We start from the raw sequence: 23,611 nt of genomic DNA, 5'->3' as shown, positions 1-23,611 counted from the left end.
ATTGTTTTTAATGTTAAATTCAAGTGCTGTCAAACACCTTGGATACATGTTTGATTTAACCTTACCTGTCCACCAAATTAGTGACGGAAGATTTCAGGTTCATTGTCATGACTACTCATCTCAAATGAAATAGTGGAAACCCCCAGCCATTCATCATTTGTCTTAAAGGTACCACTTTATTTTTATTTCAACTAACCATGATAATTTAACAATACAATTGCATAAATGTAGTAACGATTTGTAGACTTTGGTTTAAATTTTCCGCATTTGCAAATGTTGTACAAAATTTTGAGGCTGTTTGCAATTCATATCCGTTTCATTATTATTTTTTTTATTATTTATTTGATTTAAACTTATTTACCTCTAATTATAAATAAAGACACTATATACAAGGCACTTTATCCAAAAAGAGCGAAGAAGACCTTAAGAGTGCGCCCACTTTCAACTGTATACGAATCGAATTGTGCTTGGAGTTACCAAAATTACTCAATTAATTGCAACTGATTTATGCTTGAGGTTCAGAGGTATCGGTATCTCATAGGTTTTTTTGTATTACAGTTATTAGCTCACGATAAACAGGCACATATTATAATCCTAACCCATGTTGCGCCTATCTACTATCTGTTGAGAATGGGATCGAAATAAGCAAATAAAACATTGAGTAGCCTGTTTCAAACTATATCACGTCGATAGGATTACATATGCTTAGATTCGATAATGTGATATATGTATGTATGGAACACACCCCGTTACTCTAAAATTTCCAAGATATTTAAGAAAAAATGGTGTTCGTTCGGTAAGATTGGCTGGAGTTACGATTTCTTGCTCTTGGTTGACTTTGTCTCCGCGCGAAGTGTTTGATAATGCTGGCTACGCATTTTCTCGGATCGAATATCGAAACGTCTCAGCATTAGGACAATAGCACAGATGGCCAGTAAATAGAGGGCAAGCACATCCAGGAGATAATATTGCCACCAGCTGAGTAAGAAAAAATAAAACAATTTAATAAATAGTAAATAAAAATAATCCATTTCAGGCTTACCTCAAGTAACGCGCTGGCGATTGCAGATGATAGGCACCATTGTGTCGCAGAACGTACTCCGTCCAATAAATGGCCGTGTCCAAGGCCGTGGATCGCTGATCAAGCAATAGGTTTTGGCGATAGCGTGCCGCATTGCGGAATTGAGGATCATGTATGACTTTCATGATCGCTTTGTACAGCTGATTGGTGGAGAGTGTCTCCAAATCCAGCTTGATGGCATAGCCATCGACCTCAGCTTTCGCCGAGTTGACGTCGTGATCACAGAACACGGGCATTGTGACCACAGGCACACCATGATAGACCGTCTCAAACATGCTTAGCAATCCGCCATGCGTAATAAATGCTCGCAACTGGCTGTGTCCGAGTATGTCCTGTTGTGGCAACCAGCGAGAGAGCTTCACGTTGGGCGTTAAGTCCTGCATGTCAGCTGCATTGCCTTCGTACTTCCACAGCACATGGTAGGGCAAGCGAGCAAAGGTCTTGACCAGCATGCGACGCAGTGATTCGGGCATATTTGCAGCTTTTACGGATGATCCCATTGACACATAAATGAAACCCGATGCGCCTGAGGATGCAATGAATTCTTCCAGATCCTTTGGCAATGGTCGAGCCGGCTTACAGTGTATACAGGCCACCTCAGCCACATTAGGATTCAAGGCACGCGGATATGAGACAACAGCGTGACCATTTTGCAGAATGAAGCTGACGTTGCGAGCCATCTCGTAGGGATGCGGAATATGTGGACCCAAATGATCTTGCAGCACACGATGTGTACGTCGCATAACATACTAGAAGGAAGCACATTATGTTAATATTGATAACACATTTAGGGACTTCATTGTGCCTTACGCTGTGCAATATATTCTGCCCGATTTGCATGCCAGTGTTCAAGGCTCGCTCGTATAGCGTCATTGTGTCCGTGAAGTGAGAGTAAAAGTTCGGAGTAATGGCATAACTTAAGGGATTGCCGGAAAGGGCCAAACTACCCATGTAGAATCCAACGGTGTTGATGTACATAAAAGGTATCTCGTACTCATATACCAGACCCTGTACACACTCAGGAAAGGCGCCGTCCAATATGGCCAGATCAAAGGTGCGATTCGCCAAGTCCTTGGTCTCAGCATCATTTAACATTGCGTCGCATGACTGCCAAAAAAAAAAAAACAACAACAAAGTGAACTTTCTATTACGATAATCGTTCTATAATATGTTGTATAAAAATGCTCACCTCAAAAGCATAACGTAATCCATCCCAGGGCTTAATAGGCATTTCGCCATTCATTCGTGCACCGAGTAGATCCCAATTTGTGTAGTTTTGTATATACTCTACAAGTTTCATTGGGGACACCTCGTGCAAACCTTCCATATGAAAATCTGCAGGGAAGCCACTCAAGAATGTTATGTTGTGACCTCTGAAAATCAAAATACATTAAAGTAATTAGTGTTGAAATTATGCAGATGTAAATAAGCAATTTAAGAGTCGAGACAATACTAAAGATAACCCATTCCTCTCGAGATTTGGGATTGCGGTATGAGTGTAGTAATATTTATTTGTAAGTTCATATTTTTAGATAAAGATCTCTTAACTTTATCCCTTTAATAACTTGCTTAAATGATGTATATTCATAGTAACACCCACCTGTTTATTAATCCTTTAGCAAGTTCCCAAAATGGTATTTTGTGTGATTTTGTGCCTCCCATGGTGGCCATTAAAATATCTGCTCCCAGAGTTTGGCAGGAGTATATAACAATCAAGAGGCTGTATATTCGATACATGTTGCTGCAACAAATTAATGTTTTAACATTTATTATGGTTATCACAATTTTTTCTTATTAACGTATAAAAGTTTCAAACAGCTTCGGAACTGAACTTAAAATGTTCATAACTCCCTTCAGTCATGGGCATTTTATAGCAGCTTTAATGATCAAATATATCTATGTCCATGTTTGCTATTTAAAGCAAGTAATGGAGCGTGTAATGCTATAATACAAATATTTCAATAAAACAAAAAAAACAAAAATAAAATATATTGTTTGTGTGAGGATGTGGTCATTGTTGTTAAAAAGAAATTAGAAAAAAGATCTACAGAGCAGTGATAGAAAAAAAATGATTTAAATTTCGATTATTTATGTTAGAATATTTCCAGATTTATAAATTCTTAAAGTTAAGTGCCATGATGAAAGCAGATCAAATCGAATTTTAATGTTAATTGCAGTAGTTACTCGATAGGGGTTCTCCACTTGCACTTCTCTTATTTTATGGGTAGAGTGTAAAACGACACTAATTGCACCCAAAAGTATTTAAGATATTCATCTTTATAATACACAACAGGTTTCGGTTCCTAATTCGCATTTCGTCAGGGTCTGATGGGCCGGTTGAAGGGTGAAGCACATGAAAAAGGCAATTAAACTTGACAGTGTTCACAAATGATAAATCCCAATAGATCTGTCACATGTACATATGTGCGTATAGATGTATATATGTATGTGAGTAGGCAGTATGAGTAGCAGCTCCATTACCGCGAAAATTACTTTAAATTGTCGTATATAATTATGGGTAGTTGTTTTTGAAATGGATCTCTTTGTCGAAGTGTTTATTTCTAATGTGGATGTTATTGCGATGTTCAAGTTTTAGTTAATTAGACCCGGGAATGTGTTAAGGAACGAAGAGTGCAGGGTATCTGCAAGTCGTGGTGATCGTTCTCAATTAGAGCACTTGTGTGTGCGCGCGTTCAGCTACGTTAATCAAGTAAGGGTAACTCGTGCCACGCTTGAGCTTGAATTGTATATAACCAGTTCCAGCATTAAACGTAAGACTATAATAATTATCATCAACTCGTACTCCGTACGTGTATCGGGTTGAATGCGCCGAAAATAAAAACGAAAGTGCAGGCCTAGCCACCGATGGTTGCACAGTGGGGTAATGAGACGTTTTTAAAGAGGGGCTACGCTCATAAACTTATGCACATGCATATCCGATATTAAATTAATGTAAATTAAATCATCGAACTGCGGCTAGTTAATTGAATTAAATTTAATGCGAATTTCTTTGAAACAACACGATCTCTTAACCTACTTACGAACATGGGTTGCCCCTTTCAGCAGAAGTCGCAACAATTACGTGTAACCCCAAAAAAATAAAGTAAAGAGTTGACACATGAAGTTGGCCCAAAGAACATGCAGTGAAAGTGCGGCTATGTGTGTGTGTACTCACAAATACTCTGACCGTTTAGGTCAGTTTAACACACAAACAATGGTCATGCACACATAAAAAGCGATGCTGAGCCAAGCGTAGCTGACTTTATCATGATGTATACAAAGTATACTATAAGTATGTATGGTAAGGTATGTATGGTAAGTGGTAAATGTAGCTTTCGACAGTAGATAACGGTATTTTTTGTGGTTCGATTCGATTCGTAAAAGCATGCATGGTAGTAGTTACTTAATCAGATATTTAGTACGTGTTTACGATACCCACACACACAAACAGGTCAGACTATCAAAAGACTAAACATATTCCGCATCGTGATATTAATAATAATAATAATAATAATAATAATAGCAATAATATTGTGGCCATTTAACTTGAAAGCTCATTTGCAATTCAAATACCACAGAGAGTCAAAACTTTCGCAGATTATTCCTAGGTCAAAAATTGTATCGTCGCATGTCACATCAGATCTGAGCCAATTTGTAATTGTAAATATTAATGTGACACGGATGGGAATTATTGGGAGGGGAAACTTGAAATGTTATGCAACACTGTACTTGTTGATCAACTCTTTTCGGTAAACAACTGGATATCAATTTGCGATTCCTTTGCGAATATGTTTTTACCCTTTCACATACCTGAACCCAATTATTGGCCGAGTAATAATAATTATCGACAAGGCTTGTATTTTTGGAGTATGCCCGTGTCGCGAACCGGTTTTAAAATTCTCAGAAATTACAGCGTCAAGCAGGCACTTTAGCAATTAACAATTAATTGGTTATCTGTCAATTTTTAGCCATCAATAACAAACTCATATGAATATTGTCAAGCATCCCAAATTTATTATTATCTTTGAATATTCTCATCTTTACCGAACGACAGTCACATCATCGGAGCTTCTACAGCTTCTTGATTGAATTTGAAGGCGAACTCACTAGCAATTTCCTTATACACAATTAATAAATGCATAATTTATTATGTATATCGGAAGATCTTTCGAGTGACAGACAATCAGTATTTTGGACAGCGTATTTCAGGATTCAAGTATTTGCTTTTTTGGGTCAAATTGCATGAGCGCAAATGCATTTTCGCGTTGCACAAAAGTGACAACAGGTACAGGTCCATGATTAGCACAAATGTAATTTTCCAACATAACCAGTTTGTTGTCCGAAACAGAAAGAGTTGGAGAGGGAGAGAGGGGAGAAGAGGTGAATTGTTGCATACAAGCACAACGAGTACAAGTGAATAAATATCTGACCAAAAAGGCTAGTCCACACCCGTTCACTTATATTTAGTATGATTATCCAATACTGTAACTTTAATACACTTGCCGAGGGTCTTACAATTTGGCAACAGAATTGATTTCGCACTTACGATCGTATTAAATTGCAAAAAGCCGGTAAAATGTTGAGTAGACGTGTCATTGAAAGATGTTATGCAAGTTACAATTAATACACAATAATATTGCATGATTTGAAAATCATAACAGAGAAGTCGTTAATACCTTCTAAAAACAAATTATATATTTATGCAATCATTAGAATATCTATGACTAATAAATTGGCTCATTTGCACCTCTTAGGCAGCGCGAAATTCGTTCGAATTCAAGCCGATCGAGTATAGAATTATTAACTAATTATGGGGTCAAAAACCTTATCAATTTTCTCAGAATCCGATGACAAAATTATAATCGTATTAAGATTGATTGTAAAGCGTTGTAAGATAGCGAAACGAATTGCTTTGGGACTAAATGAATTGAGGAGTGAGATTGTTTGCTGATGTTCGGTTTCAAAGCAATGCAACACTGAGAGCTAATTAAGCTGTCAGTTTTATATGCGCAGTTGACTAATGAAACATACCCAAAAATGTGTCGATATTTTCGCACAAACACCACAACACAACACACACACACACACACACTCTGAGACTCGTGGTGTGTCACAAGAAATCTCTAGACGTGCAAAAACATTGCGCAAGTACAACACAGAAATTAAAAACACGTTTTGAAAACATATTTTGACAATTTATAACAAAAACGTTAATGCAAATGACAAAACTCCCACAAAACAATAATTTAGTGTGTTTTCCCATTTTGTGTGTGTTTCATTATAATAGTATTTCTTCTGAAAAGAAACTTTTGTTTCTCATCTCATAATCATTGCTTTTTGTCAATGTCACTTACAAATCGCATCTTATTTGTTGCTATCTTCTTCGTTTTGTTTGTGCCAAATGTTGCTAATAAATTATTCGCAGATGCGACAAATACGGCCACGAAAAAAAAAAAAAACCGAAACCAAAGCAGAAAATGACATTGAATATAAAAAGTTAACTAAACACTTAATTAGCATACTCTGAATTAAATGTGTAACTCGCAGGTGTTTTTTTTTACTATTATTATTATTATTATGATAGTGTCCAATGGGTTTCATTTCATAAGGTGGCCCGAGTAAATTAATTATGTAATATATGTGTGTGAGTGTGTGTGTTAGTACATGATATAAATAACAAGTGTGAGTGCGCAACAAGTTTGTGTCGCAAGTCTTTTGTTTTTGCTTCCCCAAATTTTAGACGGAGTTTTTCCTTAACCGTTAAGTATATGAGTTGTTGCATTGCTTTGACCTTGTGGCAGCCCCAGCGTATTTGCAGTTATGTTTTAAACTTTGGTTTTGTTTTTTTTTTTTCATTTATGTTTTTTATTTGTTTGTTGTTGTTGTTGTTGTTGGCTTTTAGTTTCTTTTGCACAATCAATTGGCTGGCGCGCCGGTTCGTATCGCAACAAATTCGTGTTTCGCAAAAACACATGAATGGGCTCGCATACTTAAATATACACACATTTTTGTGTAATACTGTAATTTAATTGTTTCTTTTTGGTTTGGTTTTGGCAATTTAACAGAACTTTAATGGTCGCGGTGACATCAATAATTAATGTGAGCATTCGGTTGTACCTCTGTTTTGTATGACAATTTGATTCCAAAGCATAAAATCCAAATCCGGTCGGGTTTGTTTATTTGTTTGTTGGTATGTGTTTGTGTTTTGTATGTGTATTTGTGTATGTTTGGTGGACAGTAGCGGGTTAAACTTTTTGTTTGGATGCACTTTCAATCTTCTGCATTCATTTGTTGTTTGTTGTTTTTGCTGGCTGTTGCTGGTTGTTGCTGTTTGCTGCTGGTTGTTGTTGGCTGTCGCTGTCTGCACGTTTCATTGGCCGCCGCTTAATTCAATATTATTGCTGCTATGCGATCGTGCATAAGAGAAGCAGTTAACACACTTTCACCAATGCAAATGTATTATTTAATACAGGTATCATAAAAATGCTGCATTTTTGCACTCTCGTCCACTTTCGCGTAACTGTTACCGTTACCTCGGCACTCCAAAATTAAATAACGGCCCAGAATAAACACTTTAAACTTTTTATTGATACTGTCGCTGTTTGCTGCTGTTGTTGTTGCTGTTGTCGCCGTCGTGGTTGTGGTTGCTGCTGTCACCGTTGTCGTTGCAACATGTGAGCAGGCAACTAAATGTGCAATTGTCAATGTAACTAACCACAAGTGAGAAAACTATTACTACTCCATCAAATGCAATGAGTTTTTTATATATATTTATTTTCGACCGTTGCAAGGTGTTTGCGCCCTCCGCCAAAGACGAAGCCAGCAGTATGCAAGTAGTTTCACCGCTCGACACTCAAGACTAACTAAGCGACTTGTTGATAAAAACGTTCATGTTGCTTTTTCGGAGTCAACGAGTTGAACGCCAACGTAACGGCAATGGCAACTACAACGACAGCTGAGACTCGTGATGGCGACGGCAGCGACAACCGCGCGTCGTGAAGCAAGGCAACGTGACGTATACTTCTCAAGACGTTGAATTTTCGTGGTATTTTTTAGGAGTTTCCGAATACATATTTAAATGTGTACAATGTAACGTATCACAAAGCGTGCTGCTAAGGTGTTCAGTAGTCGTTAGTATAATATAGGTTGGTTTTTATTTGGTGTGCATTTCGGTATCTATACGTTTAAATACATTAAAAAGCAACGCCAAAAATTTTTAGTGGCTTTTACAAAATTGAAGCAATTATCCGATGAAAATTTACTAAATCACATTAAAAACTACAAATAAATTTATAATAAATTAATTAATTGATAAAATTTTTAATAATTTTAAAAATTAGTAAACTTCCTTGTTATAAATTCTGCATGTTTTCTTGAGCAAATTGTGTTGTTGATGGAAAAAGTAGCTAGTAAGGAGTTCCACCCATTATACGATGTCCAAAGCTGTCTCCCATTATTTTTACAAAACCAAGAAAGCTGTAGCGGAGACATACACCTGAAAAATGTTGGCTTGATGCAAAATGCTTCTGTCCGATAGATGGCGCCAACTAGCGGGAAAATCGATAAAAGAGTTGCAAGTTTTTTTCAGGTAACTAAGAATATTAGGGGTGTTTAGTAAATTGAAATAAATGTATCTATTATCGAGTATTCCATTAAATATGCCCTTTTCTTGAACTACGAAATATTCAGAGAATTTGGATTTTATTAGCAATCATCCAACACAAGATATAAAGATCTTCTATTATATTCACGACACCATAAAGCAACGATCTTAAATTGTATTTTGTAGAAGCTTTCGTTCATATTTTGTATTTATTTATGAAAAGTAGAAAAGTCGTATTACCTTTTTTCAATTTACAATTTCGATTTTTTGTGTGTTATTTTAAGAATATACCTTACACATTATCCTATTTTATGTGAGCCCATCAGTTCTATTAATTGAATTAAAGTACTTCCAATGTTAATTATGCAATAGAAAAGCTAGAAATACATTTTCGCAGTTGAAGGCATAATTTATTTTCAACCAAATGTTGAAAACTATCTCTTTATTAAAGATTAAGATTCACTTAAATCTTAAGTAAGGATATAATTGAATCATTTTATGGATGACTAAGACCATAATTAAAAGGCTTGAGCTTGAATCACAAGATAGATAAATAAATATTAATTAAAAACCATTCATTTGTTGAAACTATGAGCACTTTTATATATTTAAACATGAGAATACCATTTTTAAATCATACATGTTGTATTTTCAATTAAGAGTATTTTGTTATGTTGTGCATATAAGTTTAATTGTGATAAAAATAAACCATAAATAGATTAAGAAATTTCTTCAATGCATTCGTTAGTTAAAAATTGTGATTGTTTATTTCATAATTTTTTTAATGTTTATATTAATTAGTCCAAATTAATTGAAATACACTAATAATAACTTCAACAAAAATAGACTGGTGCCTATTACAGATGAACAATTATTTCAGGATACAATGTTTGTTGTATTGTGAATACTGAGAACTTGTTCGAATGAGATGTGGGAGTAAGGCACCTGAAAATGAAACTGAACCTGAGTCGGCGTCTGTGTCTTTGATGTAAACGCATCCTTGGATTGTGGTAATTAGCCAATGGGCATGAAGACAATTAGGAGCTTTCTTTGTCATTTCACTTAAATTGCAAATGTAAAACAAACCATAATTAAAACATTTGTTGGCCGCAAAACGTGGGTAACCAGAGTAAATTGTAAATTACACGCTCGCTTAACCACTGGCCACCCCAGCCAAGAATTGGGCAAGATGTGCGATGTATTTAACATAGTGTGAGGTATGCGAGAGGTAAACGAGACTCTGCAGAGTGGTTGCAACATAAAATTGTAATTACAATTTCCTGACGCTTTAGCGAAACAGGAGACTCGAATAATATTCCCGCCTTCGTCACCGCCATCGCCACCGCCACCGCCCTCACATTTGTTAACATGCGCGTGCTAAAAAACGTTCTCCTTGATTTTGCCTATCGCTGTCACTAAGTGAGGGCTACGTGACAATTTGTTTGTTACGCGAATCTCCCCATCAAGCGACGACAATCCCCCTCACAAACCAAACCAAACCAAACCAAACCGAGTAAAAAACGAATCGCCGCCCCTCGTGGTCTGCTCTATTTCAACCCGAAAATTGTACCAACATGTGGTAACCCATAATTTACGCCGAGGGAGTTATCAATATGATTACCATTAGGTCTCAAGCATGGAATATCATTTGATGCTATTTTTACATATTTTTCCATTTCAGATATAGAATACAACAAACGATGCTCGACACTAATCTTAATCTTTCAGAACAAGGCTAAATATTGTGACATGTAAGCGGCTCTTTAAATCGAAATCCCCCAACTAAGCCTTTCACTCTCTTTCTCTTCTTTTTTTTATTTTGTAACAATTCAAATTACCTATTTGACAAATAAAGCGTTGTTAAGGACAACGAAACACTTTTAAATTTGCGCATAGAACACAAATTGTGAGATCAAAAACAAAAATTGAAAATTACCATCTGTCAAAATTCACGTCATTCCACGCAATCTGTCGTATTCTCCGAGAGCACAGGCTAATAATCCATTGGGTTACAGTGTTGGAATATATATGGCTTGTGTGAATATCCTTTCAGTTGGACGGAGATAATTGCAGTGAACACTTTACACACACTGTGTGTATACGATGTGGCACTTATCGCTCTGTTTGTATGTCATTTCACCCGGTGCACTTGTCAAGTGTTGGCATACCGACTCTCATTAAAAAATACCCCTTCGATTTTACAGACAACCACCGCAAACGGGGTGGAAGAGTTAAGTAATTGTGAACTGTAATGTGTTTGTTACCTTTGGCCTCAACTGACACACTAACAGCGGGTGTTCTTGGCGTTTAAAGTCTCTTTTATACCCCCAATTAGTTTTACAGATAGCGCTAATATAGCATCAACAATAGTGGAGGGGGAAAAAAGGTTCCGACTCAGTTACTTTGTCGGCGGCTATCTTGGAAATCTTTCATATTTATTCTCAATCAAATTCAATCAATTCTCCGGGTACCCAACACATTTACAATTCAATAGGATTCCTTTCGAAATTTATGCGCAAATCAAATTTTAAAGCATCTAAGTATAAACATTGTTTGTTTGTGCGTAGAAAAAGATTTGCTAGTCCAGGAATTTCTTTGATGGAATATTCTTGGTCTTGTGCTCCTTATTGGGGTTTATTTGCATACAAATGCTTTTATTTTTCCATTTATTTGAGGATTGCTTACAGAGTATTGCTTAGTCGCTTACACCATATGGTTTTTTTTTTGTATTATATACTTTTTTTTTGTATTGATCATATACTTTAGATTGTGTGTTTTTTTTTGTATACAAAATTGTTTTTATGTTAATTTTTTTTTAGATATTCTATAAAATTTATATTCATTTAAATTTCGCTAGACGCAAAAAAAGAAGCTTGTAAATATGTAAATAATTTCTCTTAGGCATTTCTTATTTCTCTATTGAATAGAAAAAATGTTCTTAATATGAAATAACATTTTATGAAAAAAATCGAAAATAGGTACTCTTATAATGTAATGTGTTGGAGTAAAAGGTTTTGAGCCTGATTTTGAAATAAAATTATTTAATTCATGCATTTTTTATGTTACGCACAAAAAATTCAATTTTGGCGTTGATGTAGAAAAGTTTCTTTAGTTATGTTTACTAATAAATAATTCGATTAGTTTTGGTTTTATGTGATTTCAAAGAACCTGTTAAAACCCAATTTGTTATCTGTATTTCAAATGTACATATGTGAGGATACGGATTCGTGGATTTGTTAATGTTTGTTAAACGAATTTATCTGCTTGCATAAGAATTATTGTGCCACTGCAAATTTCCACTTGCTATGGGCTTTTGTACTAGGATTAGCCGAAAAATAATGAACCGCACAGCTCAAGCATTTGGCCGCTATTGGCTTTCCCATGAATAAGCAATATTTACTCGAGTGCGTAATCCACCTACTCCCCGATGAATGCGATGCACCGAGCTCGGCTGTGTGAGTGTGTAGGCTGGCAGGGAGCGCGGTCACTAAAAGAGCAATTGTTGCTGGGCATGAAATTCAAATACAAACAAAATGAACAATATCCATTCATGAACCTGTCAATCTTCAATTGAGTTGCGATTGTGTGAATGTGAAATTCAATTGGAATGAATGTCCGTTTATCCCATGTGTTTATTTAGCCACTGAATGCCAGGGCGCCATCTGTTAACCTGCAACGGTTACTTACCGTCTATCTGTTCATGTGTGTGGATATCGTAACATATTCACACACTTGCACTTGCACTCATTTGTATTGGTAACAAGCAAACATTTATTTATATGGCGCATATTCTTTACGATGGATATTCAATGCTTAATTAGATATGGGAATATTGGCGAAATTGATCCAGAATGGAAAATTTTGGAAGCTCGGACCCAAACAGATCCGAAAACAGTTCATTGAATAATTGCAGTCATTTTGAGATCAACTTAATTATTCCGATCACATATGTTTTAAATAAAAAAAAAATAGTCTAAGATTGAAATATAATATCATATTTTTCAATTAATCTTGTATGACTATAAATAATTAGAATTACAGTGACAGTTAAAGATATTTTTTGTGATTAATAAAAGAATGTATCTTTGTAAATGAAGATATATTTATTTTTATTGGATTTAAAATATATAATTTTCCTTAATAGAATTAGACATCTTTAATTTGTTGGATTGATGCTTCAATCAGGCATATCCACTGACGATATAAGAAATTATTTTAAGTATTCTTGCAGTACACATTGTGTTTATAATTTGGAAATTTTAGAAATTTATTCCTATATTTTCTGGCACTGTTTTTGGTGGTTGGGTACGTAAGCATCCCCTTCACAGAGTTTTCGTATTTGATGTCAGATTTTAAAAAGACTGGTCGAGACTGCTCGTTAGGTGAACAGAAATGAAATGTGTAACCATCGATTCATGCGGCAGTTATCTTGAGGTTTAATACAAATCTGATGAACAGTGCAATAGAGTGTGGTCAAAATCACTTTAACTGCTGGTAATCATAGCATAATCTTCAAAATTTGCATGCGCGCTGTTCTCTTGAGCGAAGGCACTTGAGATCCTTATCGTGCAAATTATTCTCGTCACGTCTAACGTCTCTTATATGGTGTAGTATAGGATGGACGGTAAGGTAAGGTAAGGTAAGGAAGGTATCGTCATACTCGCCAAGTGTCCGCCAATTTAACTTAGCTGCCATCGTCCTTTGCTCTGTCCACAAGACAGAAAGATATGCGTTCATCTTGCGCTGTTGTTGCCCTTCATCCCCACCCCCATCCCCATCTTCATCTTCGTCATCGTCATCGTCTTTAGTACATACTTATGTACGTTAGGCCGTGCTGAATGACCTGCACTGGATTGCTCTGGGCATTTTGGGAGAGCGACGACGCGTCGCGCCGGCTCGTTGTGGGTGTTTTGGCAGACAGCCTGTTCGATGGCTTGTTCAGAAAACTCGGACGCTTTACAGTAATTAGAGGGAGTCGTAGCTTTGATATCTTTCAGAGTAGAAACAACGCCGTCTTCGTTTGCCTCCTCAGCTTCGGTCTCAGCCTCATCCTCATCCTCGTACGGATGCTCGTTCTCGTCCTCATCATCAGTCTCTTCGCTGGAGCCCATTTGCAAACGGCTGCACACTATTTCGAGATCGAACTGATCGCCCTGCGGCATCAGGCATTAAATGAGAAGGCAAAAGGTATGAGCATCGAGTCTGGCACGGGCTTAGGCTCATATTTTTCAGAGCACGATTGCACAGGGTTCGTGGTCGGTCCGTCTGTCCGTCCGTCCGTCCGTCCATTGCAGGAGCCATTCCATTGACGATAGAATTTGGATATGCAAAAATGTAAGGAATTTTTATAACTTAAACGAGAGAGTGCAATTTTCAACAATGCAACCAAAAATGTATAGCAAATTATTATATTACCAGCTGGTATACATATGTGCTCTATAAGCTCAGCTAGCTGGCTAAGCTGACTCATATTTGGCACTTGCTCTAAGTGCTTCAAAAGCTGGCTAACACGTGCCATAAATGCTCAGCTAGGAGCGACAGAGAAAGAGAGAGAGAGAGAGGAACAGAGAGACGATGCCACTCTAGCCTCAAAAAATGTGCATTTTTATTAGGCAGTCGAACACGGCGAGGGCTGCCGACTGGTTGCAAGCAGCATTATGTGGCATGCAGCTTGCAGCATGTTTCGCCATTGCTTTCGCAGAGCTATCAATAGCCGCCTGCCTCGACAGCGAGAAGCGACGGAGAAGCTACGCAGCCAACGGAGTTATTCGCAACTTGGTTGGCTGCTTGGTGTGCTGTGCCAGTTGCTGTGGTTGTGGCTGCTTGCTGCTTGCTGTGGCGGTTGCAGATTTGAGTGCGATGACAACACAGCAAATGCCAGGCAGAACAAGCAGGCAGGTAGGAAGGGAGGAGAACAAGACAAGTTCGAGCAGACTGAACTTGAGCTGACGAACTTTGGCGACTGTCGGATACTCTAATAAGGATAAAATAAAGTGTACAACTAATAATGAGAATAAACATAAGAGTAATACATTACTGGCATGTTTAATGTAATATTGATAGCTAACTTTATTATGCAACTTTTCAATATTAAGACTGGCGTCTGCTTTCGAGCAAACCAAGTCCAAGACAACAGCGTAGTACCCGATTTTGGTGTAGGTGTAAGACATAAGAATATAAAGCAAATGTTATGCGCGCAAAATGCAAAGTCAAACGAACAAAATCCTATAATTAAACAATTATTGCAACTCCCACTTTTTGCTTGGGGCCACTTGCTGGATTCTGGACCCTTGCGCTATGTGCACTACTCCTCCTTTTTGAGATCATGACGGTCGCAGTCGCAGTCGCAAAAGGGACTGGAACAGCGACTGTGACTGCGACAGGGACTGGGACTGAAGCAGCGAAGGAGTAAAAAGGAGGAGCGACGGCAAGTACTTCTGGCAGTATGTTGCAGATGTGGCACACATTTGAGGCAGAAGCTCGTGCTCCACCTCTGTCTGATTGTCAGACACACACAGAGTGTGTGTGTGCGGGGCACAACTTTGATTTTGGGTGCCATACAACAGCGACTTTGCCCCCAAAGTGATCTAGTTGTAATTGCTCGACAATGAGATACTGCGTATGCATTGTGTAAACTTCATATTTTATTTGAACATAATGCAGCTAATGATGCGTCTGCGATGCATTACAAGTCTAACAAGGGAATTTTGCGGGAAAAAGTTGGAAGAAGGCTGAGAAGAAGAAAGAAACACAAGCCGCCAATGAGGCCGCCCTTTCAGAGTTCAGACGTACTTCGAAGTAAGTCGAAAATGTGAGATGAAAAATAAAACTAAGAACATAATAAATTGTTTAAGAAGAGCCGATCTCACCCCCAAATCTGTGGCACAGGCAGTACACACACTCTTGGCCAAAAGGCGACCTGCTCCTGTTGGATGCGGGGCCCCAACTCGTTTATCTCTCTCTCTACAAACCGCCAGGTTGTCTCCGCTCGACCACAGCATAACACAGCACAGCGCAACGCAACGCAACGCATACGATAATTAACACACAAGAGCGGGGCGTGATGAGGAGCGACCGCTCCGCAGAACCAAACAAATTATTAAAAATGAATTAGTGGAAATATAAATATGTATATGAATTTTAAAATTCCATACACAAAACTCGTAAATGCCTCTTCGAGTTTCGACTACTACTACTACAACTACTACTACTACTACTTCTGATGCTGCTGATCTCTACTATACTCGGACTTGGAGTCCAACTAAGGAACGCACGTGCGCCACAACTGATGATTGCCTCCATAACATAACTGTGGCAGTTTCAGGCACTGATGATGCCTCTGGCCCTTGGCTGAGAGGCCAACAGGTCTCTGCAATTGAACACGAATGAATCGTTAGGTTTGATTTTCTAGAAATATAAAAACTCATTAAATACTAATCTATTCTCAATTTCATTCGTATGCCCTGTACCCAATACATATACCTAATGACACTGATTGCTCTTCGAGTCGAAAAACAAAAAAAAAAAAAACGGTATTGCGAGACGCAGATGCATACACAATTTTTGGGCCAGGTCATTTGTTATCTTTCAGTTGGGTCGGCTGCATGCAGTAGTTACTACACTTATGATTAACTACCATTTTCGATAATTACCTATGCAAATATTCATTAGGTGGAACACTTATCACAAAAGGATTCCTATAATTATTATTATTACGCATGCCCATTACTTTTCTATTTATCATAAACTTCAAGAGTTGCATCTAAGCATTCGTTAATTAGTTTGACATTTTGAAAACATACGCACTACAAATATTAAATACAGAATATATTTTCTTTACATTTTAGTGAAAATCTTTGTTATGCATAAGAAAAAAAAATATATAACTGGACTTTCACAAACTGAGAATGAAACAAAAAATATATTAACCAATAATGAAGGATTGAATTGCCTACTTTATACAATTCTTTAAAAAGTTTCGTTAACAGTTCTCTGATTTAATTTTTAAAATATAATATATTCCTATATTTATAAATTACTAAATACAATATTCCTAAAATAATATATTTAAATAAATTCTATGAAAATAATAAATTATTATTATTATTATTATTAAGAAATTACCAGCAATTATAAAGTGCGGGTAATTTTTGCTTTGTGTTAAGCAATAGCTACAATGGCCTTCTGCTTAAAATCTATTTTATAATATGAGATAACTTAAATAGGTATTTGCATATATACAAATGTGTGCACTTATTCTAGTTAAAAATAATAAATTTATTTCGAATTGCAAATCTTCAACATTTTCTGAAAGTTTGTTTATAGTTTTCTTATTTGACCACTTTATTTAACAGTATTTAAAATTTACTTATAAAATATATAATATTAAAAAATATAATTCTTGCAAAATTCCTACATATATAAGCACGCACTAGTTATTTTCTTTTTCATATTTTCTGATCAATTATTTTTTTTCAATTTTTGTAATTTTCTTATCCTCAACTGAAACGCTACCGAGTTTTAGTAAAAATGAAAAATGAATAATAATTATTTTAGCATTAACTATTTATTACTTATTTATTTAATGCGAATATAATAAATGGGCTTCTATTACTTTTCAATTTCCTAGACATATCACTTTTCACTTTTACTATTCACATCTACACACTCTAGAATTTTTCCTGTTTTGGAGGCCTGATGAGTTTGCATAAGTTTATCCGTTGCCGAGAGATTGCTTTCTGCCAGTCTGCCAACTTAAAGACATTAATGTATTGCCAGTTATCTATTGCATTAATGCCGTTTGAAAATATGGCAGAAGGATAAAGGATTATGTAAAGAAACATCGAAACGCACACTATGCGACAACGAAAGAGAGTCACAGAGTTAAACTAAGAGAGCGCAAAGAGAGCACAGCTGATTGGTTGCACAAAGGGTGGGTGGGAATATGCGAGTATGGCACATAGGCTATATACAAAGGACTTGAGTACATAAGGCACGAATACTTTGGTGCTCCGGAGTCCGAAGCTCTGTGAGCATCCCCAAAAGCAATATGTATTCCGGCGACAAAGACGCGGCGTCGAATTTTGGCATTGGGGCTTTTTGCTGCTGGTACTTGGGATGTGATTTTATGGTCGCCGGACGTGATGTACCTAGGATTACTCGTTTTGGAGGCTGCCTCCGCTGCCACTGCCGTAATAAATACGTATACGTGTGTGTGTGTATGTATGTAAATATGTTTTCAGCCCTGGGCCGTTATTTACCAAAAGCCCAGGCTGTGTTGTTAAGCGCACACATACATATATAACAATATATGTATTCAGATATGCCATAAAATATATGTATTTACTTGAATTGAACAATATATTAAGCTGGATATGAATACGAGGAGTACACTCGCATTATACACATGTTTTAATGGATGTACTTATTCATTACATGCGTATTATGATGATACTCGTTGTCCAGAAGCTTCAGCACGGGGCTGGGCGCAGAGCAGTGCTTCATTTCCTCGGGTGATGCTGGCTTGCTTGCAACATGAAGATTGAATCCAGCAGAATATCCCAAAAACTGAATACAAACGTACCTGCGTGCTTGTATATACGCTTAAGTCTCTTGTGTCTGTGTGAGTGAAAGCTCGATGGAGCACCGTAGATATGTATGTATGTATGTACGTATGTATGTACCTCTCTACGCACCGATATAAACATATGTACGTGCGAGAATGTAGATATGTATGTAGGTATGTACATAAAGAAAGCATATGTATTGGAAAGGCATGTTTGAAGAGCTGCGTTATCTTGGACGAAATGGAGACGGGGCTGTGACCAACAGAAGCTGCATACAGTACACCCCCGGGTAGTACATAGCCAAAGGCTGAGTCCTGGTAGCAGTCGTACAGCGAAAAGCATCAAGCACGTAAGCTGGGCAAATCCTTTGGCCGAAAACCACAAAGGAGATACGGAAGTTGAAGTTGATTCAGTCATCGAGCACGTAGCTACCGCCGCTATACTGCTAGTCGAGTGTACTCCAACTCGAACTCATCTCGACGACTATTGCCAGCAGTGTTCTACTGTACCGAGGTGTAGGAGTTCGGTACGGAACGGAACGGAAATTGACTAACCGGAAGCCAAGTCCAACTTCACAGTTATCCAAGCTGCTGCTGCTCTCTCTCACAGCATGCGACAATAAGTGAAAATCTGTATTAAATTTACACAAAAAACAGTGCTGCAAAAAGTCCGTCGGCAATACGCGTGAATCCTGCGATTCCCCCAGTGTGATCCGTGCTGTGTGATTTGTCCGGTGTGAACCTATTTATCGTTATTTGCATAATTTTGCATTCGTTTAGAAGAACACTCATTGAGGCTATCATTCTGGATTTCACAAGCAATTTTCGACGGAAGGTGATTGTGGACAGTTTGTCAATTGGAAAATTATTTTAGCAACTTTTCTTTCACTTCCGCAGGAGTTGGACATGTCATTTCTGGCTACTTTGGATGCCAATGCCTGGCAGGTAACTATATTAACGTTATTCCCTTATATTCCGGAATTACAAAATGGCCAAAGGCCAAACAGTTTACATACGATATTTTTTCGAATATCAAATAAGTTTACACCTCTAAGGTTGAGGCAGGAAGTGATAATAACAAAATTTTATGACTAACAACGGGATATATAATATCTTAACTTTACAATGCAGTTCAATTAAACCAACTCAATAAAATATCTAATTATGTATATGTAATATAATATTTATTCTTTATGTTTATGTGAAATCTTGAAACCATCACCAATTAATGTTAAGAATATTGTCGAGTTGAGATTTCAAATAAATGATTAACAAGACATTACAAGTTTAAGAAATAGTTTTTCAGTATTTATAGTATGTACAATTTATATCAGAAAAGATATGTGGGATATTTTTAAATAAAACAATCTTTTAATTTGTAATATCTCAAAGTATCTCTTAATCTCTAATAAATTTTCGGTACTTAAATTAACGTAGTTCTAAGACTGGACACGCTTGACCTGTAAATCGATTCTTAACTTATATTTCAGAATAATTCCTAGAATAATACGAGTTATGTTTCAATTTGATCCGTGCTCAAATGACTTTTTGCAACTTTCAATTTGTGCACACAAAGTAATTACAGGCTCAGATGCTCTAATGCTTTCCAAGGCAAATTAAGCATCAAAAATGCAATTGTCTGGCGCATCTCTTAAAATGTTTCAAGTAATTGTGTTATTTCGGTTTAGTAGTTGAGTAAATGAACAAAAACATCCCTTATTATGGACACAATCGTCTATGCATATGTGGAAAAATTCATTTTGAGCTCGGTAAACGAAAATATTGTTGATTTTTGAAATTTTTTTTTAGGGGAGGTCTTAAGAAACAACATCCATTTAAATTGATCAGAATGTGAATAAATGTTGCTGCAAGTAACAGGTAAATGGGACTCGTGTTCAACCCCTTGAGTTATATGTTATCTAGATCAGAATCAATAGGCGATCATTCTTCCCCTCAGTGTTGTGGTAGGTTGTGTGTGCTTCCTTTATGTTGTTGCAGGAAACATTTATGTTCCGTTTAGCCTTACAGGATGATTTGCTCATAAAAGGGTGCCGAAATGCTCAATATAATCATATATGGTATTACCGCCAAGTTTTCATATGGCATAATATTATCTTTGCGTATTATATTTGCCATTCTGAACAAGGCGTATATTTTAAATAAAAGTACAAGTTTCTTTGCTATTCGAGAGATTAAGATCTTTCTATTTAATAACTATGATTAATGAAAATTATAACAGATCTACATAAAATTGTCCTTAATTCGTATTGATCTTTATTCATGGCTGAAACATGGGACTCTGTTAAGTTTTTGCGGTATTCAAATGAACATTTCTCTAAGGTATAATTGAAACGTCCAGCGACGGCCTTTATTCATTAAGTTCGCTCCTTTGATAAACCTATATATATTGTAGTACTCGTATCCTTGGGTTTAACCACTGTCAGTGTCACTGTCACTGCCACTGACAGTCACTCCATTCCATTCCCATCGATGGTGGTGAATGTGGTCGCGTTTTGTTTGCCCAGACCTGTCGACCAAATGAAGCGAATAATACATCAAACACTCTTTAATAGGGGTGACAAATCCTCGGCAGTTGGCGAAGCTGATTACTCTACGTATGTACGAGACTTGAATTTGACTGCAAATACTCCAGAGCGTGTCGACAACATATCTCACTGTGCTGAATATCTTAATCAGTGTGACTCACTTTGTGGAAAATTAATCAGCGAGCACAATATTCGACAAGATTGTATATTTGTATTATTCAAAATCTACGTTGCAATAAATTAACAACATATGCATACTTTTATTATGGGCTACTATCGAATCCAATTGATTTTTGTAAATCTCTTTGCCTGCGAGCAAAGAGTTTATTAATTATTCGCTATAGTTTCTCATTTGATAACCGTAGAGAGCAGACAACTTTTTAAATCTCCCGCAAAAAGATACACATTGAATTGCACACAATGATTAAACATCTTTTATAATGAGTACACGAAACGATGGAACGTGACAATTCCGCAAAAGTATCCCGCGGGCAAACGTGCCACATGAGTGCAACCACACGAGATTTCAATTGCGGCATTTTATTTTACGCATTTTTAATTTTTAATTGAATAAATATTTATGCAGCTATTTGTTGATATTTATAAATACAAGCTTTTTATTGCAAATAGCCGCAATATTTATTTGACAGAAAAACCGTAAAAGCAATTCCTTCCACTTTTCGATTGCCGTCGCTCTTTGATTCCAAATTGAAGTGGTTTTGGTTTCTTGGTTGTCAAGAGGAAAACCAAATTCATAGGATTATTATGTCCAACGGATAAACTGGGCTTGGCCTGCTGAGCCGACGAGTTGGTAGATAACTTAATTAATTACACAGAAGTAAACTTCTACGAAATACTTATTGTGAAAAATAAGACAAATCTATTTATTACAAATGAATAAATTGAATAATTTTCCAAAGAAAATGTTAAGACAATTGAATGTCAGTAATATTAATTGCAAATCCTTTTGGAAATGTAAATTCATTCTTTAATAATATTTCGGAGGGAAGTTAAAAATAATATAATTTTCGAATGAAAATATTAAGACAATTATATATTAAAAACATTAATTAAACCTTTGCAAGCTTCTAGAAAACACTTATTGTTAAAAAATTATATATAAATATATTTACTATTAGAAATTGAAATCAATCGCGATGAACTTAAGCAATCTTAAATGTTAAAGATATTAATTTGATATGTGAATATTAGAGTAAACCCTTTAGATAAATATTTTCCCATGACGTGCTGCAAATTAACAATTTAAGAATGAGTGTACTTTGAATAATTTACTTTATGCTTATTCATTTGTATTCTTTTTTGAGTCGTGTGCTTGGCTGGTCCAAAATAGAGGCTTAACGCAGAGATAAGATAGATGGGTGACAATAAGCCGGCGCATGAAATTGTAGTACCAACGAACTGGTATAATTAACCACACTGATATGAATACTATATTTAAATGCCAATTATATGCATAAAGGGATTTTCAAGATAATTATGAAATATCATACGCGTCCTTCTGCGGCGTTACAGCGTTCATAATCCTTATCCGCATTATCCTATGTTCTGGGTAGGCTAATAATTCGATATGTTAATATTGAACACGTCAGTGGACAGCGTTCGTTCTCTTCACTTCGCTGTTCTACATTCTGCGGCATCATGTTGCATTTCGGCAGACAAAAACACACAGACCAAAAAAAAAATATGAAAAACAACAACGCCCTTAACTACAAAAGTGAGGCACGTGACCTTATTTATGCGCTTTAAGACCTGACGAAACACTCTGCGGCACACTACACAACACTAGACACAACATCAACACAGCAAAAAGAGTGTGTATTCGCAATGGGGATGAACCGAATGAACCATCAAATGATTTGTCCTCCTCATCATCCTCTCCCTCCTCCTAACATTAGCTTCAACTCAACGAGCTCTAAGTGAGATTTTGTGTGGAGTAAATTTTTGGCTGAAGTGATTAGTGAGGCAAGCACTTCATGCTAAAAAGTGAAAAGCCAAGTAGTCCGAGTACTTCGAGTATATACTGACACAAGAGCGAGTGAGTGAATGAGTGCGAGTGGCAGCGAACGGCGTTTAGGCGGCACGCATATGTTTTTCCTTGAGCCACGCCGTCGTCTTCTTTGTTGCTTTACGGTTGTGGGTCGCTCACACACACACCTGAGTGGGCGAAACGGAAAATCAACAGCACCCATTATTGAGGGCCAAGAATTGCCCACGGCTTGTGTAGCAAAATCCACCGTGAGTGCGAATGTGAATGCGAGTGTGAGTGCGAGTATATAACGGATACATTACGAAGGTCGGACACGTGACCTGAAAGCAGTCATTTTAATTAAATTTATAAAAAAACAGTGCTGCGAAATGGATAAGCATGTAAGCGTGTGCCCGAGTGTCTTTTGTCAGCAAACACTGTATTTATCACAACACTCGAGCATCGATGCGTAGAAGCTAATAAATGCGGTAACTGAATAGTTTGTTATTCTATACCTTCTACGCATTTCAAGTACCTTAAATGGTAAACAAGTCAATGAAATGATATGTAAGTTAAGCTTACTTTATTCCCATGTTTCGCAGTCGATGTTTTTTATGAAAAGATTTTTGCAGTAGCTCACAAAATATGAAAATTGTAATGGAGGATGTTGAGTGCAGATAAATTAATAATAATAATAATAATACTTTAAAATTTAGCTACTTTTATAAGATGCTAAGTTGAATTTTGAGTTTGTGTAAATTTGAAGTGTAAACTCAGCTTGAAATTTGGCAGCTATGATCAGCTATGAAGTTCCACAAAATGTTGAATG

At 36.7% G+C, this 23,611-nt stretch overlaps 2 protein-coding genes across 5 annotated transcripts in view; one reads left to right on the top strand and one right to left on the bottom strand.

Annotated features, from left to right (window-relative positions):
- Positions 1-24: 24 nt before the first annotated feature.
- Positions 25-7,931, bottom strand: LOC117567348 (UDP-glucosyltransferase 2). 3 transcript variants are annotated; one of them, XM_034247276.2, is made up of 6 exons: positions 7,797-7,931; positions 2,682-2,822; positions 2,271-2,454; positions 1,892-2,188; positions 1,043-1,830; positions 25-978 (listed from the first exon to the last, which is right to left on the bottom strand). In XM_034247276.2, exons 2-6 carry the CDS (start codon positions 2,816-2,818, stop codon positions 813-815), a joined length of 1,572 nt encoding a protein of 523 aa, XP_034103167.1. In that variant the 5' UTR covers positions 2,819-2,822; positions 7,797-7,931; the 3' UTR covers positions 25-812. The 3 variants fall into 3 exon arrangements, with proteins under 3 accessions (XP_034103167.1, XP_051860846.1, XP_034103166.1); XM_052004886.1 differs by lacking the exon at positions 7,797-7,931 and adding an exon at positions 3,575-3,774; XM_034247275.2 differs by having other exon boundaries at positions 26-978; positions 7,199-7,931.
- Positions 7,932-18,775: 10,844 nt separating this feature from the next.
- The window catches only part of LOC117567349 (transcription factor AP-2-epsilon), a 30,730-nt gene continuing 25,894 nt past the window's right edge, over positions 18,776-23,611 (top strand). Inside the window, exons 1-2 of one of the 2 annotated variants that reach the window (XM_034247281.2) lie at positions 18,776-19,084; positions 19,147-19,194. In XM_034247281.2, coding sequence (XP_034103172.1) covers positions 19,156-19,194 — 39 coding nt within the window. In that variant the 5' untranslated portion in view covers positions 18,776-19,084; positions 19,147-19,155. The remainder of the gene's footprint in view (positions 19,085-19,146; positions 19,195-23,611) is intronic. The other variant, XM_034247283.2, reaches the window with a different exon arrangement.

The sequence above is a fragment of the Drosophila albomicans genome, chromosome 3 (assembly GCF_009650485.2).
Source record: "Drosophila albomicans strain 15112-1751.03 chromosome 3, ASM965048v2, whole genome shotgun sequence".
NCBI classification, from domain to species: Eukaryota; Metazoa; Arthropoda; class Insecta; order Diptera; family Drosophilidae; genus Drosophila; species Drosophila albomicans.
Note: the sequence above shows the minus strand (reverse complement) of the source record. Positions and strands in the feature narration are given on the sequence as shown.